This window comes from Hylobates moloch, unplaced genomic scaffold (genome assembly GCF_009828535.3).
Source record: "Hylobates moloch isolate HMO894 unplaced genomic scaffold, HMol_V3 SCAFFOLD_21, whole genome shotgun sequence".
In the NCBI taxonomy this organism is placed as follows: Eukaryota; Metazoa; Chordata; class Mammalia; order Primates; family Hylobatidae; genus Hylobates; species Hylobates moloch.
Genome location: NW_026652296.1, coordinates 14295738 through 14321842, shown reverse-complemented (window position 1 = coordinate 14321842; position 26105 = coordinate 14295738). Strand labels below are relative to the sequence as shown.

At 40.6% G+C, this 26105-nt stretch overlaps 1 protein-coding gene and 1 pseudogene across 1 annotated transcript; both read right to left on the bottom strand.

Moving 5' to 3' along the window:
* Positions 1 to 6018: 6018 nt before the first annotated feature.
* On the bottom strand, positions 6019 to 6342 carry LOC116460956 (zinc finger protein 620-like). The gene has a single exon (XM_032142317.2). It carries the CDS (start codon positions 6340 to 6342, stop codon positions 6019 to 6021), a length of 324 nt encoding a protein of 107 aa, XP_031998208.1.
* A 3885-nt stretch (positions 6343 to 10227) lies between these two features.
* LOC116460955 (E3 ubiquitin-protein ligase makorin-1-like) lies at positions 10228 to 24208 on the bottom strand (annotated as a pseudogene).
* Positions 24209 to 26105: the final 1897 nt, after the last annotated feature.

Below are 26105 nucleotides of genomic sequence, written 5' to 3'. Positions count from 1 at the left end.
ATTTATGGGGATGAAAAAAATTACCTTTGAGAGCAAGCATTCAGTGTACCCAATAAAGCAGAAACTCTTGCATAATCACAAATAAAGGTGCCACAGAAATTTATGGGAAATGGGGTCTTGCATTGCCCAGAGGAAGTCACTAGGGACAGATGTTCAGTAGCTCCTTCTGCACACATACAGTTCCATTTTAGGGAAAGGGGTTGCTCTTGCTCTGTCTACAGCCTTATGGGGGAGACTCCACATCTTTGTTCGTCCAAAGTATTGGTCTTAGGAACCAAACTGAAAGTGCCTTGAAAAGGACATTTGCACAGAGATTGGGGGTGGAAGGGGGCGAATGTCAGGTGGAATTGACTTGTGCTCCTGTAAGGTAGAAACAAAACACTGAAGAATCGTATTAAGTGTTCCCAGACTGTCCTAGACTTGGTCTCAAGGGAATGGCAGGCAAGAGAAGGCCTTGGCTTCCTATCTGCTGGGTCCAGGGCTGGAGAGTGGGCATTTGCTTCCTTCTCTGCAACAGGGTGCTGGATGGGAGGCCAGGAATGTGCATCAAAGTGCACAAGAGATGATTCTAGAAACTCTGCTCTTGCCAAGTATAGCCTGGCCAGCAGGCAGCCTGGTACTCTAAGAGGTAAGTTCCTTGAGAGCAACTAGGAAGAACATGAATATTTTGTGCTGATTTGGAAGAGGCAAGAAGAGTACAAACTGATGTAACGAAGGTCAGTAATGTAGATGCCAGAGAGGCCTATGTGCAAGTCACGGTCTTTATGGGATCTGGGCTTCTCTATAACTCCAGTAATTTTTTTTTTAGATGGAGTCTCGCTCTGTTGCCCAGGCCGGAGTGCAATGGCATGACATCGGCTCACTGCAACCTCCGCCTCCCGGGTTCAAATGATTCTCTTGTCTCAGCCTCCTTACAGGCATGCGCCATCACGCCTGGCTAATTTTTGTATTTTTAGTAGAGATGGGGTTTCACCATGTTGGCCAGGCTGGTCTCGAACTCCTGACCTAGGTGATCCGCCCGCCTCAGTCTCCCAAAGTGCTGGGATTACAAGAGTGAGCCACCACGCCTGGCCTAACTCCAGTAATTTTAAGGAATATCTATCAGCCTTGTTTTCCTCATCTTTAAGATGAGCATGGAAAGAGAACTTATATTGTAGGCCTGTTTTGGAGATTAAATGTGAGATGGCATGCATACCCTTGCTTGCTGCATAACAAGATCCTAATAAAAGCCATTGCTTCTATTATACAAGATATTTTGCTAGGTTCTTTTAATTAAGTGTACCAATGAACATATTTATTGTGAGGTTAGTATTGATATCTTATTATTTTATGTCATCTTTATTTTAATAAGAAAATGGATGCTCAGAGAAGTGAAGTCAGTCATCCAACATTAACAGGTAGGTGGCGGAAGTGCTGGGGTTAAATCCCAGATCTGCTTTCCATCCCCTGTTGTGCTTCGCCAATACGCCATATTGCCAAAAAACCCAGACTTGGACATTAACTGTCTTTGAATTCTTCACAGCACTCAGCCCCATGAAAGGACCTTAATGACTCCACAAGAAATAAATGTTGAAGAAAAATGGACTCCAGCCTCCTAGGCCCAGGATTTCTTGATGTTTCTTTGGTGTTTGGGAGGACACTATATTTCTGCAGCTTCAGGATGACTTACGTACTCTCTGGCCTGTATTTGTTCCTAGCACCCCTGGTTTGAGTTTACCAGAAGCCAGTGTGAGATTCAGGGGCCAATGTGTACCATCAGAGACAAATATTGGTTATCAGGTGGGAGGTCCTGTCTAAAGTGAAGCTGTGCTTGGAGCTCAGATACTGACTCCATGTGAATGCAATGGATCTTGTGTGTTAGGAGGACAAGACTCCAGGAATAGAAATTCAGTGAGACCTCACACAAGAGCTCTAGGCAGGGGTGGAAAAGCCCCAGGCAAGGAGCTGGGCTATAAGCAATTCTTGATCCTTCTGTTCAGAGTGTGCGAAATTTGCATGGTGTTACCCCATGCAGAGACCACTTGGGTTGTGTGCCAATGGACGTTTCAGGGCACTTCTCAAAGCAGGGAGCTAAGCTGAGGGGCTTGGCAGGGGGCAGACTCCACAATAAAAGGCTTACTGGATGTCTGTGAGGGCACACTCAAGACAGGAGGGAGTCAGCAGGCCCAGCTGAGAAAATTCAATCTCAACCTTCTCTAAAGACATTCTCTGAAGACACATGCTTTCTTTATTTTCCACTTATTCTTTCCTGACCTGAGCTGGCCCTACACTCATACTATATCCATCATTGTCTTTGGCTTCTAAGGATGTGCTTATTGCCCTATAGATTGACATACAAAGTTCAGAACGATAAAAATGGAAAGGCATTATAGTATTATCTAAATAAGCCTCCTCAATTTAAAGATTAATAAAATTGGGCTAGACTAGGTCACACAGTTGGTTAGAGGCAATGTCAAGATTAGAAGTTGCCCCATTCTCAGTGTGCTGTTCATCATTCCAAATAAAATCAAAACAAGGTATCTTTAAAAGTTTCTCACTAGAAATGACGATGAAGAGAGCACCATCAATAAAAAAGACAGACATGCCTGAAAGCCCCTTCCCTGCCCTGCCCTTTCCAGTTTCCTGTGGATTCTCAGACCATGAAAGGTTAGAAATGCTAGCTGCAGAGAGAAAAGAAACATAACACGACCATATTTTCCTATCAGTGGATTTTCCCCTACAAGATCATTTCTGATGAGCAGTGAAGAAGCTAATGGTTAGGAGCATGGCCTCTGGGGCCAGACTTCCTAGACTCAAATCCTGGCTCCATGTCTTACTAGGTATATGACCTTGGGCAAATTAACCTCTGTGCTTTGGTCTACCCATCTGTAAAACAGCAATAACAGTATCTACTTCATAGGTTATTATGAGGATTAAATAACCATTTCATCATATCTATATCTATCTATCTATCTATCTCTACAGATATATGTATATATATCCTAGAATAGTGCTTGGCATGTAGTAAACTCTGCTGTAGCAGAGTTTTCTATTATTGACAAATAGCAAGATATTCTGCCCTTTGGATGTGTGATAATTTCTTTAGCCAATCCCTTATTATTGTATATTTGATGGCCTTCAGCTTTTTGTTGTTATTCAAAGGAGGATAAATTATCACTAAATCCATTGAAAATAAATGTCTACACTCTCCAAATAATCCATGTGAGAGTTACAATGGACAGGTAGGTGCCATTTCCTTCTTGTTTTTTTCTGGTAGCAAAGTAGGACAGGAAATGTAGAGTCTAGTTGGGTGTCCATATGCCCTGCCAGAATTCACTGGGGAGTTCTACTATTAAAGGAAGAAGGGAACCATGGCTATTGCAGGGCTATCAGCAGACCCTGCCACAGCTTTTAAAATCCATCCTATCCCCTAGACTACAACTCCGTGGAAGTTTGGTTAAACAAGGTAATCACAGGACTACCCTTATGTTGTCACACTTTAGTGGATAAATGTTTAAAAAAACCTGGATCTATTTTTGTCATCCCTTAAATTTCAAACTCCCTTTGTCACCTGGTTTTAGGTACATTTTTTTACAAGCCACACATAGTTGGATTTAGTTTTCTAACTCACTGTTAAACTACCTCTGTCTTTGATGTAGGAATTCAATTTGTTCATATTATTTGTGATAACATTTATTATTGATTCTTTTTCATTTTTACTTGTTTAAAGTCTACTGTACTTTTCTTTTCCATTTTCCTTACTTTTTCTATCTTGGTCAGTGTTCACTTTATCATTTAAAAAAATTTAGGAGAAATTCTACTAGGAAACAAATAGAAAAAGACAATCAAGAAAATCAAGGGTAGGCCTAAATGACTAGTGGTATGGATACTTGTAAAACGTCATTAAAGAGACTTGAACTACAGAAGAATAGATAAATGTAAAAAAAATCTTAGCTATAATTCTTACTACAAAACATCACCTTTGTTAATGTTCTAATGCATTAAGACTTTTCTTGAAAACAAGATATTCTATGAACAGATATTCATATGGATATAAATATGCATATACATGATATAAATAAAAATAACCCATTTAAGAAACATGAAGGCTCTCTTTTCTCTCCCTAAATGTAAGTCCCTCCTTCCTCCTAAAATGTAACTGATATTGTAGATTTTGTGTTAATCATTGATTTGCTTTCTTTTCTAATTTTACTACTTATATATGTATCCCTGAACAATGTATTCTTGGTTTGTTTTTGAACTTTATATAAATAACATAGTATCTATATTTTTCCCTTTTTTAAATTCAACATCACTTTAAGATATAACCATGTTGATGTGTTTAATAGAGTTTCATTCATTTTCATTGATGTATATTATTTCTACCATATGACTAGGCCAACATTTATTAATTTAGTTTATTGTTAATCAACAATTTGGATATTTTCTTTAAATTTTTTTTTTACAAAAACTATTGCAACGTTGCAGTGAACATTCTTGTACAAATTTGTGGGTGCAGATGTGCAAGAGTTTCTGTAAGGCAATTTTTTTGTGTGGTGAAACTACCGGTATTCTGGATAAGACTATTTCCTGTCCTTTCACTGATACATTGTAGGGAACTTAGCATCTCTGGCCTCTCATCTACCCAGAGCCTGTAGCATGTCAATGATGTGACAATCAAAACAACATATTTCCAAACACACTTTAGGAAGCCCAGCTGAGAATTATTGTTTTATGGTATGTATCTAGAATTGGAATTATTGGGCTACAGGTTATGTGACCGTTCAATTTACACTTATAAAATATATTGTATTGTTGTGTTCCCATGTGTAAATCCAACATACACATAATTTATGTTATACAGCACACTTGTATCCTATGTAACTATATATAGCCCAATATACTTCAGGAAATCTTCACACATATTTAACGCTATTGTGTCAATGACTTAAATAATTCATAGTTTTACAAAAGGATCATGTTTCACATTCTATTAAGAACAAGTCATTTTCTAATCTTTTCTTTAACTACTCTGATATTACATCTGAAAGATGACTTCTACTTAAACATTTTATGCACAAGAACATGTTAAATTCATATATCTTAAAATTAATTTTTCCTCCACAGCTCTGAATACTTGCTGAAAGCTTTCACATGTTCAAGGCATTCATGTGGTTTCACTCCTATGTTAATTTTCTAATTCCTATTTGTTATAACCTACAAATACTTTCCTACATGTCTTAACACCTTAGTGTTTCTGCCCTATGATTTTGCTGATGTTCGATAAATTTGCCTTGAAGATGCAGGTTTCTGCACATGGAGGGTGTTGATGGGAGTTTCCTTCTTGTGTGTTTTCCTTTGATGTTTGGTGAGGGCTGACCTCTGGCTGAAGGTTTTTCTACATTCATTACATTCGTAGGGTTTTTCCCCTGTGTGAATTCGCTCATGTTTTGTGAGGGCTGACTTTTCATGTTTTCCCACACTCAGGACATCTGTAGGGTTTTTCTCCTGTATGAGTTCTCTGATGCACGACAAGGTTGGATTTCACACAGAAAGATCTCCAGCACTCATTACATTTAGGGTTTCTCACCATGTGTGAGTCCTTCAATGTTGAGTAAGGTTTGATTTCACACAGGTTTTCCCACATTCATTACATTTATATAGTTTCTCTCCCATGTGAGTTCTCCAATGTACTGTGAGGGCTGATTTCTGGCAGAAGGACTTTCCACATTCATTACATTCATATGGTTTTTCTCCTGTGTGAGTTCTCTGACGTTCAGCATAGTTGGACTTCACAAAGAAGGATTTTTCACATTCATTACATTCATAGGGTTTTTTTCCTTGTGTGTGTGCTCTGATGCTATCTGAGATCTGTTTCTTTTATGGAAGCTTTCTCCACATTTATTATAGTCATAGGTTTTCTCCTTTTTGTGAACTCTCTGGCTTTGTGTAAGTTGTGACTTCCTACTTGAGGCACCCCCACTTTCATTACACCCATTATTTTTTTCCCCAAGTGCCTTCTCTGATGTTGAGTGTGTTTCAACTTCTCAAAGAAAGGTTTCTCACATTTATTACCTTTACAGTTTTTCTCTCTTGTTTTAATCTTGTTTTAATTCTCTGATTGGGAGTGAGGCAAGATTCCTTCTTTAAGACTCTTTCACTATCATTACACTTGCTGGGTTTTCTGGTTGTATGGGTTCTCTGATGTTGAGTAAGGCATGCTTTTTCATGAAAGAATTTCCCACACTTCTTACAATCATAGATTTTCTCTCCTGCATGAGTTCTCTCATTTTGAGTATGGTATAGCTTCTTCAAGGCTTTCTCATTGTCTTTACACTCGTCAGGTTTTTCTCCTGTGTACATTCTTTGATGTTGGGTAAAGTTTAATTTCTTGCTAAATTTTCCAAATTCATTACATTCATAGTGTTTCTCTCCTTCATAGTGTTGCCTGGGCAACACTGCGAGACTCCATCTCAAAAAAAAAAAAAGATACTGACAATACTTGTATAGTAGTTACTATACAACAGGACTTGTTCTAAGTACTTTGTATGTCTTCCTTCATTTAATCTTTAAAATAAAGCCAAGCATAGCTACTATTATGACTTCCATTTCATAGAAGAGCAAAGCGCGGGGAAGACTGAGCAATGTGGTGGAGCTGGGATTTGAACCCAGGCAGTCCGGCTCCAGATCCATTCACTTGAGCACTGTGTTAATATTTTTCACTTTTAAAATGAGGCACAATTACATAACCCCTGAAAAGCTTCCCCGTACTCCTATAAAGTCAAGAGTAGGTAGTGGGTAGCATGTCCCTAAATTCCAGATGTGGAGACGGGTGGGGTTTGAGGGCTCTGCAGAATCTAGGAAGAGGGACTGAAGAATTAGGGGCATGGGAGGAGTTTTCGAGAGGAGTGGCGATAGTATCTTCCCCGTCATGTGCACCAGGTCCTCACCTGGGAGTTCCTCCTCCCCCGCAGCCAGCCTCCTGCCCACCATTCTCAGTTCAGCTCACCATTCTCAGTCCAGCTCACCATCCTCAGCCCAGCTCACCTCTGTCCTGTGACAGCTGGCCCACACCTTCGTTGACCGACGGTTCTTGGCAACCTCGAGATGATGAGTTATTCAGGGCAAAAGAATCTGGAATTGCTTCAAGAGCAAGCGCTTACAGACTTGCCTGTTTCCCGGACGTCCTTGGTGCAGCTGTGTGTGTTTTATCAGAGGGTGGGGACCTCCCAGGCGAGATTCCTGCTTCTGGCGTTCCCTCCTCACAGGAGCAGGGTGACCCTGGCTGGGGAGAGAGGGAATAAATTCAGATAACCGGGACCTTCAGCCGGTTCCAACTCTCTCTTGGAGTTCACTATTTCCTACAACAGAGGCTTTCAGTGTGGACCCTGGACCGGCAGCATCAGCATCACCTGGGAACTAAATAGAAAGGCAAATTCTTTGGCCTCTCCCCAGACCTACTGAATCAGAAACGCTGGGGGTGGGGCCCAGTCGTGGGGTGGGGTTTAACAGGCCCTTCAGGTGATGCTGATGCATGCGAGTTTGAGAACCACTGCCTGCAAATCTCCCTTGGGAACCTGAGAACTGCGGAGGGCACAGACAGATGGACCTTGAGGTTCCCAGAGGCCTCAGTTACACAGTATCCCCAGGGTTCTGCAGAGATACCAAGAAATCTCCAAGATCCTTAAGGGAAGTCTCAGTCCTTACACACTCCGGTTGGCCCATAGAGACATGCCACTCTGCTAAGTGCTGTCTGATAAAACTGAGGCTTGCATCCCAGATCCTTCACTTGCTAGCCATGTGACTTCACCTCCAGAGTCTTGGTTTTCTTCTCAGTTAAAATAGGGTGGGTAACACCGACTTTACAGGGGGTCTTTGAGAATCAAATGATACACCGAGTGAAAAGAACAGTGGGAAAGGAAGCCACATTTCCAGAGTGCTTAGAAAATGCCAGGACCTGTGCAGAGTGCTTTAGAGGTGCTCTCTTATTCAACACTCAGAACGACCCTGAAGCAGGTTTTAGAAATAACTTCATTTTACAGATGGGGAAATTGAGTCTTAGAGTTTAGGTTCAACACTGTGTTCATGGAGATCCAGTGACAGAGCTAGGATGTAAACTCGTCTTACTTTCAAACTCAGTCTCTGCATCTGCAATAGGCCTGCTAAGGTAGGAATGATAGTATAGCATAAAGTAAACGTTTTAAGAATTGTTCTCATCCCCGCTGGACTCGTGGGTTTGACCAGCTGATGAATGGTTGCCCAGGGCACCTGCGAATTAGAGGAGCTTGTGGAAACAGCTCTTTAACATGTGAATGCCTTTTCCCGGAGACCTTTATTCTGATCAGGAAACCTGTTCCCTCCGCCCTTATCTTCTTCGTGGAACCTGCAGGTCCGCAGCGGACCTCCTCCTCCATCACTTGCTTTCTAGACGGACAGATGCAGGGCAGACTCGGGAACAAGTGCCATAGGGTCTCAACCCGCGTGGGATTTGCCCAAGTTTTTGCTTCCACAGGCTGTGAACACAAACCTACCCCAAGCCCCGCAAAGCAACCCTCCAAGCTAAGCTCTCACCTGCGGAGCACATCGTTAGTGCAGCACCTGGTCGCTGAGTTAAGCGTAGACGCGGAGGCTCCACGCTGATCAGAGACAGGAGTAAGGAAGAAGGAAGTCTGCACATGCGCAGACGGGGCTGCCAAAGACCGGTTCCGGGGCGCTCCCGGGGCGCTCCATCAAATTCCAGACTCCGTTTCCCGCAAGTCTCCGCGCCCCCTTCCTTAGGGAACATCTGAAGAGTTTCTGGCTTACTTGGCAAGTTGGGGGATTTGTGGTCCAAAGTCATCTCTACTTTTATTTGGAGGCCTAGTTCCTCATAACCCACCAGGTAGGGGATTTGCATGCACTCCACTTACAATCAGTGTCACTTTAGATGCAAAGCTACCGTGAGAAGGAAAGGTGTTTGTCAACTGCACATCTGAAAACAAAATTAATAAAAGCCAAGCAACATAGTGGAATATTTACAGAAAAGAAAGCAAAGCAATAAGTAAAAGATTAATAACCACGACCAGAAAGCTTTTTCCCCAGAATGCAAATATTACTTCTACCTGAAACTGGATTTCAAAAGCAAAAACCTCACATAATGGCAAATACACATAAATCAAAGGAAAATTTCATCTAAGAAGCACACTCAGAATCTCCCCTTCCAGAGATGACCATGGTCAATGTTAGATGATATTGAAATGGGACCCCAAAATCTCAACGAGTGGTTTGGGTCTTTTCATTGAACATGTTGTTAATAATTTTCTTACCCTTTTACACTTTTTATTTTGAAATATTTTAAACTTACAGAAAATTTCAGGGACGATTTATTCGGATCATCTGTAAACCATTTACTCAGATTCACCAACAGCAAATATCCACCTCCCCGTCTTCTGTTTCTCTCCTCATCCTCATCATCATTTGAGGGTAAGTTACAAATATGAACTGTCACCTCTAAAACTTTAGCATATATCTCCTAGAACAAGGGCATTTTTAAAAACATAACCACAATTATCAAAAGATTTTAAACATAACCACAATTATCAAATCCAAGAACTTAAACAGATATAATATTATTATCTAAAATCTAGACCATATTCAAATTTTACCCACTGTTCTAATAATATCCTTTATAATTTTTTTTCTGATCTGGGGTTCAATTGAGGATCATTTTTACATAGAGTTGTCATATCATTTAGACCACTTTAGTTCCTTGGCCTTTCTCTGTCTTTCAAGACATTGTTAATTTTGAAGAGGACGCATCAGTTGTTTTGAAGAATGTTCCTTTATTTGGGTTTGTCTGAGTGTTTCCTCATAATTTGATTCAGGTTATACATTTCTTGGCAGGAATCCTATATAAGGAATGTTGTGTTCTTCTTGGTATATCATGCTAGGTCAGTGGGATAATGTCAGTTTATCCCATTTTTGGTAAAAAAAAAAAAAAAAAAATTGGCACAATGCTCCTTTATTAATCTACCCTGTTGGTAACAATTCCTTGATCACAAATCTAGCACAGGTAGCCGAAAGATACAAAGTACCATAGACTTTGTATTGACTCAAGTTGGATGATGACTTTTACACTAAAATTAACACATACTGAAGAGATAAAAAGTTCTCAAAGTTTACACACGCATAGGAATACAAACTGAATACAATTTTCAAATAAAGGATGATTACTTTTCAAATTATTTAAAGGAATAAGCCACTCAACACTACGTAACCTTAGAAGCGCTCTGAAAGAGTATTTTTCCACCAGCAAACCAAAACACACACCAATTGGCAGTAGACAGAGGCAGGTCTTCTGACTAAGAAATGGATACTATACAAATGTATATTTACGGCATAATTTTACTTCATGTGAATAACTGCTAAAGCATGACACCAGGCCGGGTGCTGTGGCTCACGCCTGTAATCCCAGCACTTTGGGAGGTTGAGGCACGCAGATCACGAGGTCAGGAGATCGAGACCATCCTGGCTAACACGGAGAAACCCCGTCTCTATTAAAAATACAAAAAATTAGTTGGGCTTGGTGGCGGGTGCCTGTAGTCCCCACTACTGGGGAGGCTGAGGCGGGAGAATGGCATGAACCCAGGAGGCGGAGCTTGCAGTGAGCCAAGATCACGCGACTGCGGTCTAGCCTGGGCCACAGGGCGAGACTCCGTCTCAAAAAAAAAAAAAGCGTGACACCACATGAAGTAATGGTAAGTAATTAAAAGCTTATTTAATGAATAACATAAATAAATTGAAACTAAGAAATGCAAAACTAAAATGGTAATAGAAAAATAAAGAATTTAATAAAACACTGTTAGAAGAATTACAAAATACTCTTCTGAATACCTGCTACGAAATGATATATACCCACGAAGAATAGGCATTTTCCAATATTAAATTGGTGCATTGTGGTCATACTCCATAATAGATACTGAAAAGCATCATCTGTAAAAATATTTTTTTGTTTTACCTGGGAAATGTGCTCCTTACAAAAGGGAGGCTGCAAAATACAGAGACTTTGGCAACTGTTAGTCCAAACTGCACCATTTTGTAGCCCCCTGCCATTTCGCAGACCTTGGTCAAAGTGAAACACTCCACGGGGGTTCGGGTCATGAGAAATATTCTTATCATATCCTGCTGGGCAAGGGCCCAACTGAAGAGACATCCCTATCATATCCTGCTGAACAAAGGTCCGAGGAACATCTTATCACATCCCACTGGAAAAAGGGCCAAACTGCTTGACCACAGGTACATCTTATCAATATCCTGCCGGGCAGCAAGCCAGTGGCCCAGACCCCTCCTGCCCATACCTATAAGTACCCCAGCCTGTAAGTGGTGGTAGACTCTGGCTTTAAGCTGATCCCCCATCTCTGCAGGTTTTTGCAATATGCCTGTGTTGCTGTTGAGCCCCACTCTCTCTGCGTGTCTTTCTTTAACCCTCACCTTCCCTTCAAAACCAAACAGCAGCAATTACTTGTTTTTTTCTTAAAGTTAAAGACTGAGTGGGATCCAAGGAACCAAGTGGTAAAACAGGAGCAGGTCCAAGTTATTTTCAGGAAACAGAGCAACAAAGCACAAAGGCAAAATTTCCAATAGAAATTCTTTTAATAACTTAGCTTGTCTCAGGGATTACCATCTCCTCCCCTTTAGTAGAAAAGTGTGACTTACTACTGTAGACCAATTACTCCACTATAGTAAACACCTTAGAATGTAGTTTTGAATCACATCTGTCTACTTGAAAGCTCAGAGGTGGAATTACGCAAATACCCACAAAAACAAACACAAAAAACTCAACAACAAAACACCTTGAATGGGGACAAAGGTTTTTCAAAAAGTGCCTGGACTAGAAAGCCTAGATTGTAAACAGTAAATACAATTCTGTATCCAAGCCCCAGTTTGTGTTAATATGTAGGATAACCAGATAGTTTTAACTCCATGGCTAACCCCATTTCTTTCTTTATATAGACAGACAGAGCTAGCACTGCTATATTAACAACTACCAATATACTGCTTTGTCCTTTAAAATCTATCTGCCACACAAGGCTTAAACCACTAAACCAAGTTTCTCTACTAAGGCTAAGAATACTGCATCTGTGCAGGGATGAGAGGCTTATCACATACTCACACTCACACACACCAAGCTCTTGGGAGTCAACTTGCAATTCTGCATTGATTTTATGCCCCTCTATCTTTTATTTGCATTCTTTCTCAATTTTCCTATCACTGAAAACATGGTAAGGCCGGGCATGGTGGCTCACGCTTGTAATCCCAGCACTCTGGGAGGTCGAGGTGGGAGGATCAGCTGAGGTCAGGAGTTCAAGACCAGCCTGGCCAACATGGCAAAACCCTGTCTCTACCAAAAATACAAAAATTAGCCAGGCGTGGTGGTGCATGCCTGTAGTCCTAGCTACTCGGGAGGCTGAGACAGGAGAATTGCTTGAACCTAGGAGGGGGAGGTTGCAGTGAGTTGAGATCGTGTGACTGTACTCCAGCCTGGGAGCCTGGGTGGCAGAGTCAGACTCCATCTAAAACAAACAAACAACAAACAAAACACACAGTAGAAATCTCAACACATTCACACCTGGTTCTGGTTACCCAGTAGTATTACTTGTGTACAATTAAGCAAGAGACCAAAACCACAGAGCAAGTGGACAGGGTGGGAATTACAGGGTAGGGAACAGATATAAAAACACAGATGTGCAGATTTCAGCAGAAACCTCAAGGATCCACATCCTGTGTTGGAGCAGAAGGCTCTTTAGAAGCGCACATCCCTTTACCCATCACTCCTCTCCTTGGACCCCAAAGCAGCGCCACAGCTTTTACTCTCGAACCTAGGCTCCTCAAAATGAGCGTGCAAAGTCCATAAACACAGTCTGGTTGCAAACAGATGACACAACACACCTATACGAACTGTCTGTTAAATTCATGTTACAAAACACTAACTTCAGGATTTATTTTTGAAACTTTTTTCCACAGAGAAAATAATACACTCCTTGGGGAAAGGTCACAGATTGAGAAGACAGGCCCTGGGTAAAAATTATTAAGACAGCACCTGGAGTTGATAGGCCTGCCCAGGAGAGAAACACGGGCACTGTCACACCACCACAGGGGACTGCTGCTGTCTGAGGTCAGCAGGCCAGTTCACATGCCATGCAAGGTGGCTATTGAGCCAAGTCATAAAAATCTTCCAGATCATCACGGAACAAGTCCCACTCATTTTCAAAGTCTGTCATGGTACCCAACTGCCAAAAGCATAAGCAACATCTCACCCAGCTCAAAGGTGACAACTTCTTCTTCATTGTTGTTAAAGGGGTCATTTTTCTCTTTCCTCAATGAACTCCCAGATGTGGTTCCTTCACTGCGCCCAGTATCTGTTTGCCTGTCTCTGTGTATCCTTTCTATGGCCATCAGGGAATACCTGCTTGTAAAAACACATCCCCCAAGATGGGCAGCTCTCCTGTCCTTCATCAAAATCCCTGCATGCCTGGCTGCTCATCGCCTCCTTGACTTTCTGGATGAGTTTCTGCTTCTCTTCTTTCTCCCACCTGGTACTCACTGGGAATGACAAAGTTAGATGTGATCCGGCATTCTGGGTAGGACACTATGATCTTGCTCTCAAATAGCTTAGTGTCCTTCCACTTGTGAATACGCTTGAGACAGTAGGTGTGGCTGCAGCTGGAGAGGATCCCAAAGCCACGCTCACTGGGGCTGGCTTTCTCACAGACCACCTCCATGCAGATCCCACACACCGTATCCTTGCTGCACTGCACAGCAAGTGAGAGCTCCATTTCCTTCTCATGGGCCTCAGGGCAAGATTTTTATATGCTGTGGTCTCTGGGCAGCATCCATTGGAGGTAGGACCTGCAGCTTACATGATCACATGACTCTCTGTGGAGATACACATAGTTCTACCCATTTCCATCTCTCCCACTGCAGCCTGGGGGCAAAGCGGCTTCTTTGTTATCACAGCTGTTTGCTCTTTCTCTGATTCTCCCTTGGTCACTGCAGAAAGGGGCAGTACAGCTGCAGCAGAGTTGCCCAGGAACGAACTCAACAGCATCTACCTAGTCCTCTGAACCCACTCCTACAGTTGCAAAGTTTGAATCTGACTCAGCTTCGCCTGTATTCATTTCCACAAGCGGTCCAACTATGAATGAGAGACTTGAAGAAGCAGCAAGGGATGATTTTGTAGTTAGATCTGTAGCGGTTGCTTCTTCCCGTTTCAGTGGCTTGCTGTGTTCACATCTGCAGCGGCCTCCATAAACACAGTACCGTCGCTGAAAATACTTGCCCACTACGCCATGTGGACTGTCAGAGAAGGAATGCAAGTAGCGACAGTTATCTCCTTCCTTACAAATCCCATGCACAAAATACCAGCAGGTGACCTGTTTAGTTCAGCTGTTGCTGCAGCTACTGCCACTCCTTCTTCCCACCCCCAGGGATGGGGGTGGTGACTGTGGGATAGGGGTGGGATAGCTGCCGCTGCAGGTCCTGCTCCTGATATTGTGGCTGTTGTTCTGGGAGCTGCAGCCTCCACTGTTACTGTTTATCCCACACACCCACTTTTGGTAAAATTAACTTTGATCCCATGGTTAAGATGATATGTAGGCCAATATACTTTTATATCAATTGTTTCTTTTCTGCCGATGATGATATGATAATAATAACTTTAAAACAGTAAGCTCCAGCCAGGCATGGTGGCTCAGGCCTGTAATCCCAGTGCTTTGGGAAGCCAAGGCAGCAGGGTCACTTGAGACCAGGAGTTTGAGACCATCCTGGGCAACATAGTATAACCCCATCTCTAAAAAAAACAAAACAAAAAACACTAGAAAAAATTAGCTGGGCATGGTGGTGCACACCTGTAGTCCCAGCTACTTGGGAAGCTGAGGTAGGAGGATCACGTGAGTCTGAGTGGTCAAGGCTGTAGTGAGCTATGATTGTGCCACTGCACTCCAGCCTGTCCCAGCACTTTGGGAGGCCAAGGTGGGCGGATCATGAGGTCAGGAGATTGAGACCATCCTGGCTAACACGGTGAAACCCCGTCTCTACTAAAATACAAAAAAAATTAGCTGGGCATGGTGGTGGGCACCTGTAGTCCCAGCTACTCAGGAGCCTGAGGCAGGAGAACAGCTTGAACCTGGGAGGTGGAGCTTGCAGTGAGCCAAGATCTTGCCACTGCACTCCTCTCTGAGCGACACAGCGAGACTCTGTCTGGAAAAAAAAAAAAAAAAAAAAGCCAGGCGCGGTGGCTCACACCTGTAATCCCAGCACTTTGGGAGGCCGAGGCAGGCGGATCATCTGAGGTCAGGAGTTCGAGACCAGCCTGACCAACATGGAGAAACCCCATCTCTACTAAAAATACAAAATTAGCCAGGCATGGTGGTGCATGCCTGTAATCCCAGCTACTCAGGAAGGCTGAGGCAGGAGAATTGCTTGAACCCGGGAGGTGCAGGTTGTGGTGAGCTGAGATTGCGCCATTGCACTCCAGCCTGGGCAACAAGAGGAAAACTCCATCTCAAAAAAAAAAAAAAAATTAGAATATGAAAAAGATGCAATTTCTGGGGAAGAGGAGGAAATCATGTTAGGAAACTAGAGGTGTTGGTGGGAGAGAGGAAGATTATCTGTCTAGCACATACACCCTATAACACATAAATTTCATGCAGACTTTTGGCTCAACATTTTTAACAGTAAACCAGCAGGAATCTAGAGAAAATATAAAAAAATTTTCTTATCTAATCTCTAGGTAAGAATACTAAGCCATCAAAGGCAGTGGCCACAAAAGAAATGACTGCCAAATTTTACTCTAGACAAATGTAAAATCTTGCTTTTAGATAAAAACAAGTAAAAACACACTTAGAAAATACATTTGTTAAGTATATGAAACGGTTTGTTGACTTCATTTAATTATCTCTTACACATTTATAAGAAGATTACACTACCATAAAAATGATCTATGAATATGAAGGATAAGTAATAAAAGGGAAATGCAAATGAAGAATAAATATGTGAAAACAGCCCATAAACTACAACTTAAAAATGAAAATGTTTATTTATTTATTTATTTATTTTTTGAGACAGAGTCTCGCTCCGTTGCCCAGGCTTGAGTGCAGTGGCTCCATCTAAGCTCATTATAACCTCTGCCTCCTGGGTTCATGCAATTCTCCTGCCTCAGCCTCCCGAGTAGCTGAGATTACAGGTGCACGCCATCACACCTGGCTAATTTTTGTATTTTTAGTAGAAACAGGGTTTTGCCATTTTGCCCAAGCTGGTCTTGAACTCCTGACTTCAGGTGATCTGTCCACCTCAGCCTCCCAAAGTGCTGGGATTACAGGCGTGAGCCACCACACCTGGCCAAAACCGCAAATGTTTAAATACACTTTTTGGCCTTTATAGTTGGCAGATTATAAAGAAAAATGATATCTAGGATGCGTATCAGTTTGGGAAAATGTTAATTCTCATAATTTTTTGGAATATAATTTCTAAAACAAATTATATTTGTTGGAGGCCACTCCACACCAAGTTGGAGACCACTCCACACCAAGATTTAAAACGAGCATGCACTTTAATAGAGCAATTCTATTTCTATTAATGTGACCTAAGGAAATAGTTGTCCAAAATATGTGTGTAGGTATATTTCTCACAGTTCATGTTAACAGCAATACACTGTAAAAAATCTAAATGTGAAAAAAGGATAAAATAACTTTTAGGAATCTATAAGGTGAGATGCTAAGTACCCATTAAAAATTACAATGCAGGTGTCTTCCTGCTGGCAAGAATATAAAAGAAAAAATATATAATGTAGGGATATTCTAAGTGATATGGCTGGAGTTTACAATATTTTTAAATAAAATGTACTTTACACACAAAAATAAGGCTTTTTTTGGAAAAATAACACATATTTCCTAAGGGTTTAAAATATATGTAAATACCAAATACAGGGAAAAAATTGAACCAAAAGAAAAATTAAAAATCTGATTCACCCTCACACATAACAATAGTGCAGTCTATGCCAGGATTGTGTTTACAAAAGGCCTAGGAAAATTCAAAACCTGCATCATTCAACACTAATATCCCCCTAGGAGCAGACACGGAATAGAGAGGAGGCATTCTCAGGGGCATCGATTTACATCCTTTGTGGAATATATGTACGCTAATGCTGCCTTTTTAATTTTCTCAGCTTTAGCTCTGATGTTGTATTGAGTGTTCTCCACTAAATTAACTGCACAGTGCACTGTGGTGTTTGTTTAAGCGTTTTTGTAGTATCTTATAACATCTAATTTCCACTTCAAAGTAATTGATCTTCATGAAGTTTTTTAAAACCCTCTAAAAGCTCTACTATTTAATGAATATTTGGGTGAGACTGGTGTAGTAATTAAAATACTTAACATTTTAATAAAAGCAAATGTTAACTATCCACGTTACAAAATCATTTAGAATATTCTAAAGCATTAGTAACAGTGTGTTCATCACAGGACACTAGCAGTCATGGATTTGATTGTTAAATGGGTCTATTTTAGCTTTTATGCTAAAGTGATATGGCCAAGTGTTACTGACATAACCAAAGTTCACAATTAGTGTTCTTTACTGCTTATAAGTGACATGACTCCTTACAAATTTTGGAAACTTTGGGAGATCTGTATGATATTGAAATTTGTACCTAATATTGATGTAGGGCAGGCAAGCCCCCAGATTAGGGCTTAGCCGGGACGGTTTTTGGTGACCTGGTGGTGTTGGACAGCAACTTTTACTGAGGCGGTGGTGCACAACAGCAGCAGAAATACTGCTTGTGGAGTGGGGCTCCCCGATAGGTGGTGTGCCCAGAGCAGCAGCTCAGGGGCACTTCCACAGTCGTGTTTATACCCACATTTTTTTTTTTTTCTGAGACGGAGTCTCGCTCTGTCGCCCAGGCTGGAGTGCAATGGTGCAATCTCGGCACACTGCAACCTCTGCCTCCCAGGTTCAAGTGATTCTCCCACTTCAGCCTCCCGAGTAGCTGAGATTACAGGCACCGGCCATCATGCCTGGCTAATTTTTTTTTTTTTTTGCATTTTTGTGGAGACGGGGTTTCACCATGTTGACCAGGCTGGTCTTGAACTCCTGACCTCAGGTGATTCACCCGCCTCAGCCTCCCAAAGTGTTGGGATTACGGGCGTGAGCCACAGCCCTGGGCCTATACCCACTTTTAATTATATGCAAATTAACAGGCAGATTATGCAGAGATATTTAGAAAAAGGATGGTAATCTCCAGGTTGTCAGGCCGTTGCCATGGAAAGAGGCTGTAACTTCCAGTGTTGCCATGGCAACGGTAAACTGACATGGCACTCACGGGTGGGCATGTCTTATGGAGAGGGGCTTTTGCTTCTTCCCTGTTTTAGCTAGTCTTTAACTGGTCTGCAGTCTGAGCCTGCCTCTGGAGTCGAATCCCACCTCCTACCTCCATATGAGACACAATTATTAATATGATCATTCTTTGGTCTCATTTCAAATTTGTATAATTGAAATTCCTGTACTATAGGTGGCACTGTACTAGGTATTTTCTATAGTTTCATTTGAAATGTATAGATGTAAATACTTGGAAAGAAAGTCAAGAACAATACACGCTGACCTGATGACAGTACTGATTTCTCTAGAGATGATCAACTTAAATGGGACTTACTGCTAATATTCTACTTTTTTAATCAACAAAAACATGTACTTATTTTATCTGATATATAATTAAAAACTGACCACGTGAAAATAATGGTATCAGTAGACAACACTATACCTGTAATGAGAAAAACCCAGAATTATAATTGAAAACGATCTCCCAAACTGGGAGGGAGCCAAGAGACCAAAAAATGAGTTAGGCAAGTCAAGTTTGGCAAGTAGATGAGTTTATTAGGACTTACATATGAGGCAGTCCCGGATGGTAGCAGGACAGCTTTAGAGATCCACCCCACCTCCCAGCCCTAAGCTACTTTTTTTTTTTTTTTTTTTTTTGAGACGGAGTCTCCCTCTGTCGCCCAGGCTGGAGTGCAGTGGCGCGATCTTGGCTCACTGCAAGCTCCACCTCCCGGGTTCACGCCATTCTCCTGCCTCAGCCTCCCGAGTAGCTGAGACTACAGGTGCCCGCCACCACATCGGGCTAATTTTTTCGTATTTTTTAGTAGAGACGGGGTTTCACCATGTTAGCCAGGATGGTCTTGATCTCCTGACCTCGTGATCCGCCCACCTCGGCCTCCCAAAGTGCCGGGATTACAGATGTGAGCCACTGCGCTCGGCCCCTAAGCTACTTTATAGCAAATTTTCTGGCTCTTTGCTGACCGTGTGTGCAATGAGACTGTTTTCTTGTAGATTATCTTAGATACTCTCTGGGATGCTTGGGTTCACAGTGACACCTGCTTCTTGGCTGGGCACCATGACCTTGGCTCACTGGCTGGCCTTCAGGGTTCAGGCAGCAGACATACACCCTTAAGCAAACTGATTGTGGACCCATCACACTACAGTACCACACCTGCTTAACCATATTATGAATGGGTTGGAGAATTCTAAGCTGTCTTTTCCCTTGGCTAGTGACTTCTCATATCTCATCCTCATAATTGCTACCCTTAAAATAGGGACAAGATTCACCCCACTCAGGCTTTTGTATTTAAAATAGTAGAGCTCCCAGAGCTCCTAGGACAATACTCATCTAATATAAAATAGGTGCTCCATAAAGGACAGTTAATTTCAACTTCTCTCATTTTACAGAGAAAGAAACTAGGGCCAAAGAGGGACAGTGAGTTTTTCAAGGCCCTACAATAATTTTTATGAGCTGAGGCTGAAGCCTAGGTCCCCTGGCTGGCTGCCAATTCCCTCCCACTAGGAGATCTCCCACCACCCCTTATTGGCTCCATCTTTCCTCCTCCTACCTCGCCTTCCACCCAAATGGCCCTTCAAGTGAAGCAAGCACTGATTCCAGTCTTGGTTGTCTCCTTCCTTTGTGTGCTCCATTGAGGTGACCAAACTGCATTAGTGATTTCAGCTGGAGGAAACTACCCTGCGATGTGAGGCTTTCTGTGGGAGAGGCAGGAGGGATGCCTTATGGCCAACGGAGTCTAGAACACGATCTCAAGGTATACTGCAGGTGGGAATCACTGTAGCCATTTTACCAGAGAGGAACCCGAGGACAGAGTGGGTTGAGACAGGTCCAAAGATAAACACTATCTTTTTATGCTAATTATATTCTACCTCTTCTTTACACTTTAACCACCCAAGCATGCATTCATAAACACTCTATTTTACGCATCTGTAAATACTCTATTTTAGCTTTGCCTGTTACTTGAAGTCCAGATAAATGGAAAAACACTTTACATGTTCCCTTGTGTCTATGTTTGTGACATTTGTTCATGCTATCATGTTTTAGCATGTTATTTTTATTACTGTACAATATTTCAGTATATGAGTATACTTCCATGTAATTATCCATTCTACTTCTAATGGATGTTTGAATGTTTCCAGTTTATAGACATTATAGTGCTGCTATGAACATTCTTGTACACAAATTCTGGTGAACAAAAGCATGAATTTCCGTAAGATATTACCTAGGACTGTAATTGCTAAGTTATAGGGTACAGATATCTTCAATTTTAGTAGATAATGCTAAAATGTTTTCTTTTTGGAAACTGTAAAAATACACTCTTCACCAACAATGTGTGTGATTCCAGTTGTTCCACATTCTTGCCAAAACTTGGTATTGTCAATCATTTTAGTTTTAGCCAATCCTTTTAATTTTAGGTGGTTGTGTGGTACTATGTCATTTTGGGATTAATTAGATTTCTCACAATTACTGATGAGGTTGAGCACCTTTTCTATATCTATTGTCCATTTTGATATTGGGTGTGTGTGACATGCCTGTTCAAGTATTTTGCCCATTTTTAAAATTGGGTTGTCTGCTATCAATTCAAAAAGGTTTTGTGTATATACAGTATAAGAATACTGCGTCAGGTATATTTATTGCCAATACCTTCTTCCATTCTTTGGCTTGCCTCTTTCACTCTTTTAATGGTGTCTTTTGAGGAACAGGAGTTCTTAATTTTAATGTAGTCAAATTTATCAATCTTTTCCTTTTTGGTTAATGTGGTTTTGTCCTATTTAAGACACCCTTTCCTACTTCAAATTCATGAAAATATTGTCCTATTATATCACCTAATGCTTTGTTTTACTTTTCACAATTAGACATAAATTCACATGGGACTTATTTAAGTATATGGTGAAAGGTAGATTTATTTTTTTCTCATATAATTTCCCACATGACTCAACACCATCTATTGAAAAGACCACTCCTTCCCCACTGCTCTGCAGTATGGCTTTTTTCATAAGCTATATAGGTTTATTTCTGGGTTCTATATTTTGTTTCTTTCCTTTAATTATCTGTTCTTATGCCAATACCATACTTAATTACTGTAATTTTAAAATAAGTCTTAATATCTGGTAGTATAAGCCTCTTAACTTTGTTCTTCAAGACTGGCTGGGCTATTCTTGGCCATTTGCATTTCTAGGTACATTGTAATGTTGGCTTATCAATTTCCACAAAAAATCTTGCTAGGATTTTGACAGGGATTGCAATGAATTTATCAATTAACTTGTCAAATCTTGACATCTTTACAATATTTAGTTTTCCAATTCATGGAAATAGTGATCACTACATTTATTTAGGTCTTCAGTTTTCCTAAGCCCTCCAAGTGTCCACTCATGTCTTTCTGGCATAATAGCCAACGTCCTCACTTTGACTTACGAAGCCCTAAATGATCTGTTTCCTGTTAACTCTTTTGACCTTCTCCCCTGCTACTCCACCCCTTGCTGAATATAGTCTAGCTATGGTGGCCTCCTTGCTGTCCTAGACCCTGAGGAGACAGCAGTGAACATATGCAAAAAGCTCTCCCCTTATGAAGTTCCCCATTCTAATGAGGAAACAGATAATAAACCATATCAATAAGTAAAATACATAGTAAGTTAAATGGTGATGTGTAGTAGAGAAAAACATATACAGTGGGGAGAAGAAATATGAAATGGCAGGAGGTTAACATTTTAGACTGAGTGGCCAAGGAAGGCCTGAGAAGATGGCTTTTAAGTCGGTATTTTAAGAAAGCGAGAAAAATAGCCATGTGGATTCCAGGAGGAAGGATCTCTCAGGCAGAGAAATCACAAAGTGTAAAAACTCTAGGACAGCCTAAATAGCTTCTTGTGTTCAAGGATTGGTAAGAAAGTTACTGAAGCTGAAAAAGAAGAGGGCTAAAGAGTTAACAGGAGAATAGGTCAAGTAGATAGGGTCTCATAAGGAAGAGTGAAGATTTAGGCTTTTAATCTGGGTCATGTGGGGGCCACCAGAATGCTTAGAGCAGAGTGACTCTGTCTGAACTCTGTTTTAAAGGGATTGCTTGCCCTGACTGCATGGGGGCAAGGGTAGAAGCAGTAATCCAGATGAGAGACGATGGTGGCTTGGACCAGAGTTGTGTCAGTGAAATCATGGGAAAAGTTCAAATTCTTAATATATTTGGCAGGTAATCTGACAGGACTTGTTGATTACTAGATGTGGATATATTAGAAACAGAGAAGTCGGGGTTGACACCTCAGCCTAAGCAACTGATTTAATTCTTTTGGTAGTTGTAGACCTATTCATATTTTCTATTTCTTTCTGGATCAGTTAGTCAATTTTAGTAACTTTTATTTTCTAAAAGTTTATCTATTTGGTCCACTTTTATTGGCATAAATTGTTCATCCCTCTCTTTTATGATATTTTAAATGTATGCATCATTTGTAAATAAATCTTATTTTTATTTGAAAAGATTCATTTCTTCTGTTTATTAGGCTACCCTCGTATTCCACTATTCATCATTTGTACCTTTTCTGTTCTAAGTAAGTTTCACTAGTGTTAATTTTATTAGTCTTTTTAATAACTGAATTTTGACTTTGTTGCTTCCTTGCATTGTATGGTTTCTATTTCAGATTGCTATTTGGTATTTCTTTGTTTATACTTTGTTTTGCTGTTCCAACATCTTGAGATAAGTGCTTCATTATTAATTTTGTCTTGTATTCTTTTCAGTTGTATGCATGTAAGATGATAAATTTCTCCCTAAGAACTGCTCTAACTATACCTTGATAGACAGTTCTTTCTTATGATTCAGTTCAAACTATCCTTTTATTTCCTTCAGTTTGAAAACAATCCCATTCAAGATCATTTATTCTTCATCCCCTCCTTTCCTCACTTTCCCAGATTTTAATCATGCATTTAAAAATGGATGATTAAAAATATTATCTAAATACAGGCTCCTAGCTGCTAAGGATTCATTCGTCAATGAACACGATAGACAAATCCTGCTCCCTCATGGAGTGTACATTCTAGTGAGGAAGACAAACCAATTACAAATGTATATGGTGGCTATAAAGTTGGGAAACATGAGTAAATATTTATTTTATGTAAGCATGTTTTATAATCAATTAATACCTGCACTTGACAGGGTAGGGGAAGGTCACCCAAAGTGAGATTGTATGTGATTGTATATTGGGATTGTATGTGACCCCATTATGCCAGAATGCAGAGGGACTGGTTTGATGATTAATTTTCACAGATGGATTGGGTGATATGGCCACATGGAATTGGCTGTGCATTCTTCAGATCTTAAGCTCATCAATTACTTCTTCTGAGGGATGCTAAATGCACTGGTGAGTCTTGTGAAAATCAGAGTCAAGGCTGGGCACTGTGGCTCACGCCTGTAATCCCAGCACTTTGGGAGGCTGAGGTGGATGGATCATGAGGTCAGGAATTCAAGACCAGCCTGGCCGACATGGCGAAACCCCGTCTCTACTAAAAATACAAAAATTAGCTGAGTGTGGTAGCATATGCCTGTAATCCCAGCTACTCGGGAGGCTGAGGCAAGAGAATCACTTGAACCCAGGAGGTGGGAGGTGGAGGTTGCAGTGAGCCAAGACCATGCCACTGCACTCCAGCTGGGGCAACAGAGTGAGACCCTATCTCAAAAAAAAAAAAAAAAAAAAAAAACGGAAATCAGAGTCAAAGAACACTGAACCACACATTGCTAACTAGGGAGAAGAATTTGAATATATTGTAACATCAGTAAACAATTATATATATATGTATATACTCACCTATATCTAGAATTTATGGCCACCATGTAGATTGATGAGGAGTCAATAGCCAGAATAATTAGATCATGCTGATCCAAATCCACATCTGTAGGAGTTTAAAGTCTTATATAGAGGCCTACCACCTCTGCAAGATGCCTTGAAGTCTTTTTGCTCAAATTCTCCCTTTGCATGTTGGGGCTAAAGCAAATCTAGAACAAAGAATTATTGTTAAGACTAAGTGTAAAGTATGTGAAGTATAAAGAGTAAAATGCTAAACAGACAAAGTCTTCAATAGATACAATGATTGCATAATGTATTGCTCTAACCAGGGCACCTTTGGGGGCAAATCAAGGTGCAAATAATTTCACCAATTGGCATAAGCTTCTATCACCTTGGTTAAATTAGGAGCTATGGTAACCCCCATCAATAAATGGTAGTTTAGTGAGAGAGACAGAGAGAAGAGAAGAGGGGATGAAGGGACAGGAAGGAACAGAAACGGAGGCATAGATAGATTACCAAAGTTGACGGGAGCTTCCAGTATCATCCAGTAGTTATTCTTACCCTGTGATTTACATGCCCTGAGGAAACTGTGGGTCTTTCCAACAAGCAAAGGAAACCACAGGATTTACTTGGCATACCTCCTTGGAGGATAAATTGTACTTAATGTCACATAATAGAAGCCATTACTATTCTATGAAAAATATAAATATGGAGTAAATCACAAAATCATTCATTTTAAAAATAAAAACTAACCTTTTCAACAAATGGTGCTGGAGCAATTGGACATCCACAGACATAAAAAACCAAACCTTGACTTAAACCTCAAATTTTATACAAAAATGAACTCAAAATGAATCATGGACATAAATGTAAAACTATAAAACTTTTAGGAAAAAATAAAAATCTTTAGACTGGAAACAAAAACATGATCCATAAAAGAAGATATTTATAAATTAGACCTCATCAAAATTAAAAACTTTTGCTCTGTGAAAGACAAGTGAAGAGAATGAAATGACAAACTACAAAGTGAGAGAACATATTTGCAAACTACACATTTGACGAAGGGTTGGTATCTAATATATACAAAGACCTCTCGAAACTCAACAGCAAAAAAAAAAAATCCAATTAGAAAGTGGGAAAAAGACATGAAAGGACATTTCAATGACAAGGATATACAGATGGAAAATAAGCACATGAAAAATGTTCAACATCATTAGCCAGTAAGGAAATGCAAATTAAAACCACAGTGTGATATCACTACATGCCTATCAAAACGGCTAAAATAAAAAACAGTAACACCACTAAGTGCTGGCAAGGATGTGGTGAGACTGGATCACTCACACATTGCTGGTGGGAATGCAAAATGGTACAACCACTCTGGAAAATAGTTTGGCAGTTTCTTATGTGCAATTACTCTACAACCTGACAATTTTACTATTGGGCATTTATCCCAGAAAATAAAAACATATGTTAGCACAAGAACCTATACACTAATTTTCATAGTAGCTTCATTTGTAATAGCCCCAAACAGGAAGCAGCTCAGATGTCTTTCAAGGGTAAATCATTAAACAAATGGCATACATCCATACCACAGAATACTTCTCAGCAATAACAAGAAGCAAATTATCAATACATATAGTGACTTGGATGAATCTCCAGGGAATTATGCTGATGATAAAAACCAATCCCAGAAGTTATATACTGCATGATAATATTTATATAACATTCTTGAAACGATAATATTTTAGAAATGGAGAAGAGATTAGTAGTTACCTGGGACAGGAGGGAGGGTGGGGGGCAGTGGGTGTGGTTATTGAAGAAGTAAATGTGGGTAACACCAGAGATCCTGGAGGTGATGAAAGTGTTCTGTAACATGACAATGGTGGTAAATCCTAGAACCTACACGTGATAAAATTGTATAGAATTAACACACACATAAAAATGAAGTAAAGCTAAGGAAATCTGAATAAGATTGGAGAATTTTATCAACCTCA

What these genes read in the sequence shown, in the direction of transcription:
- LOC116460956 (XM_032142317.2), bottom strand. Translation starts at nt 6,342, where the DNA reads ATGTACACAGGAGAAAAACCTGACGAGTGTAAAGACAATGAGAAAGCC.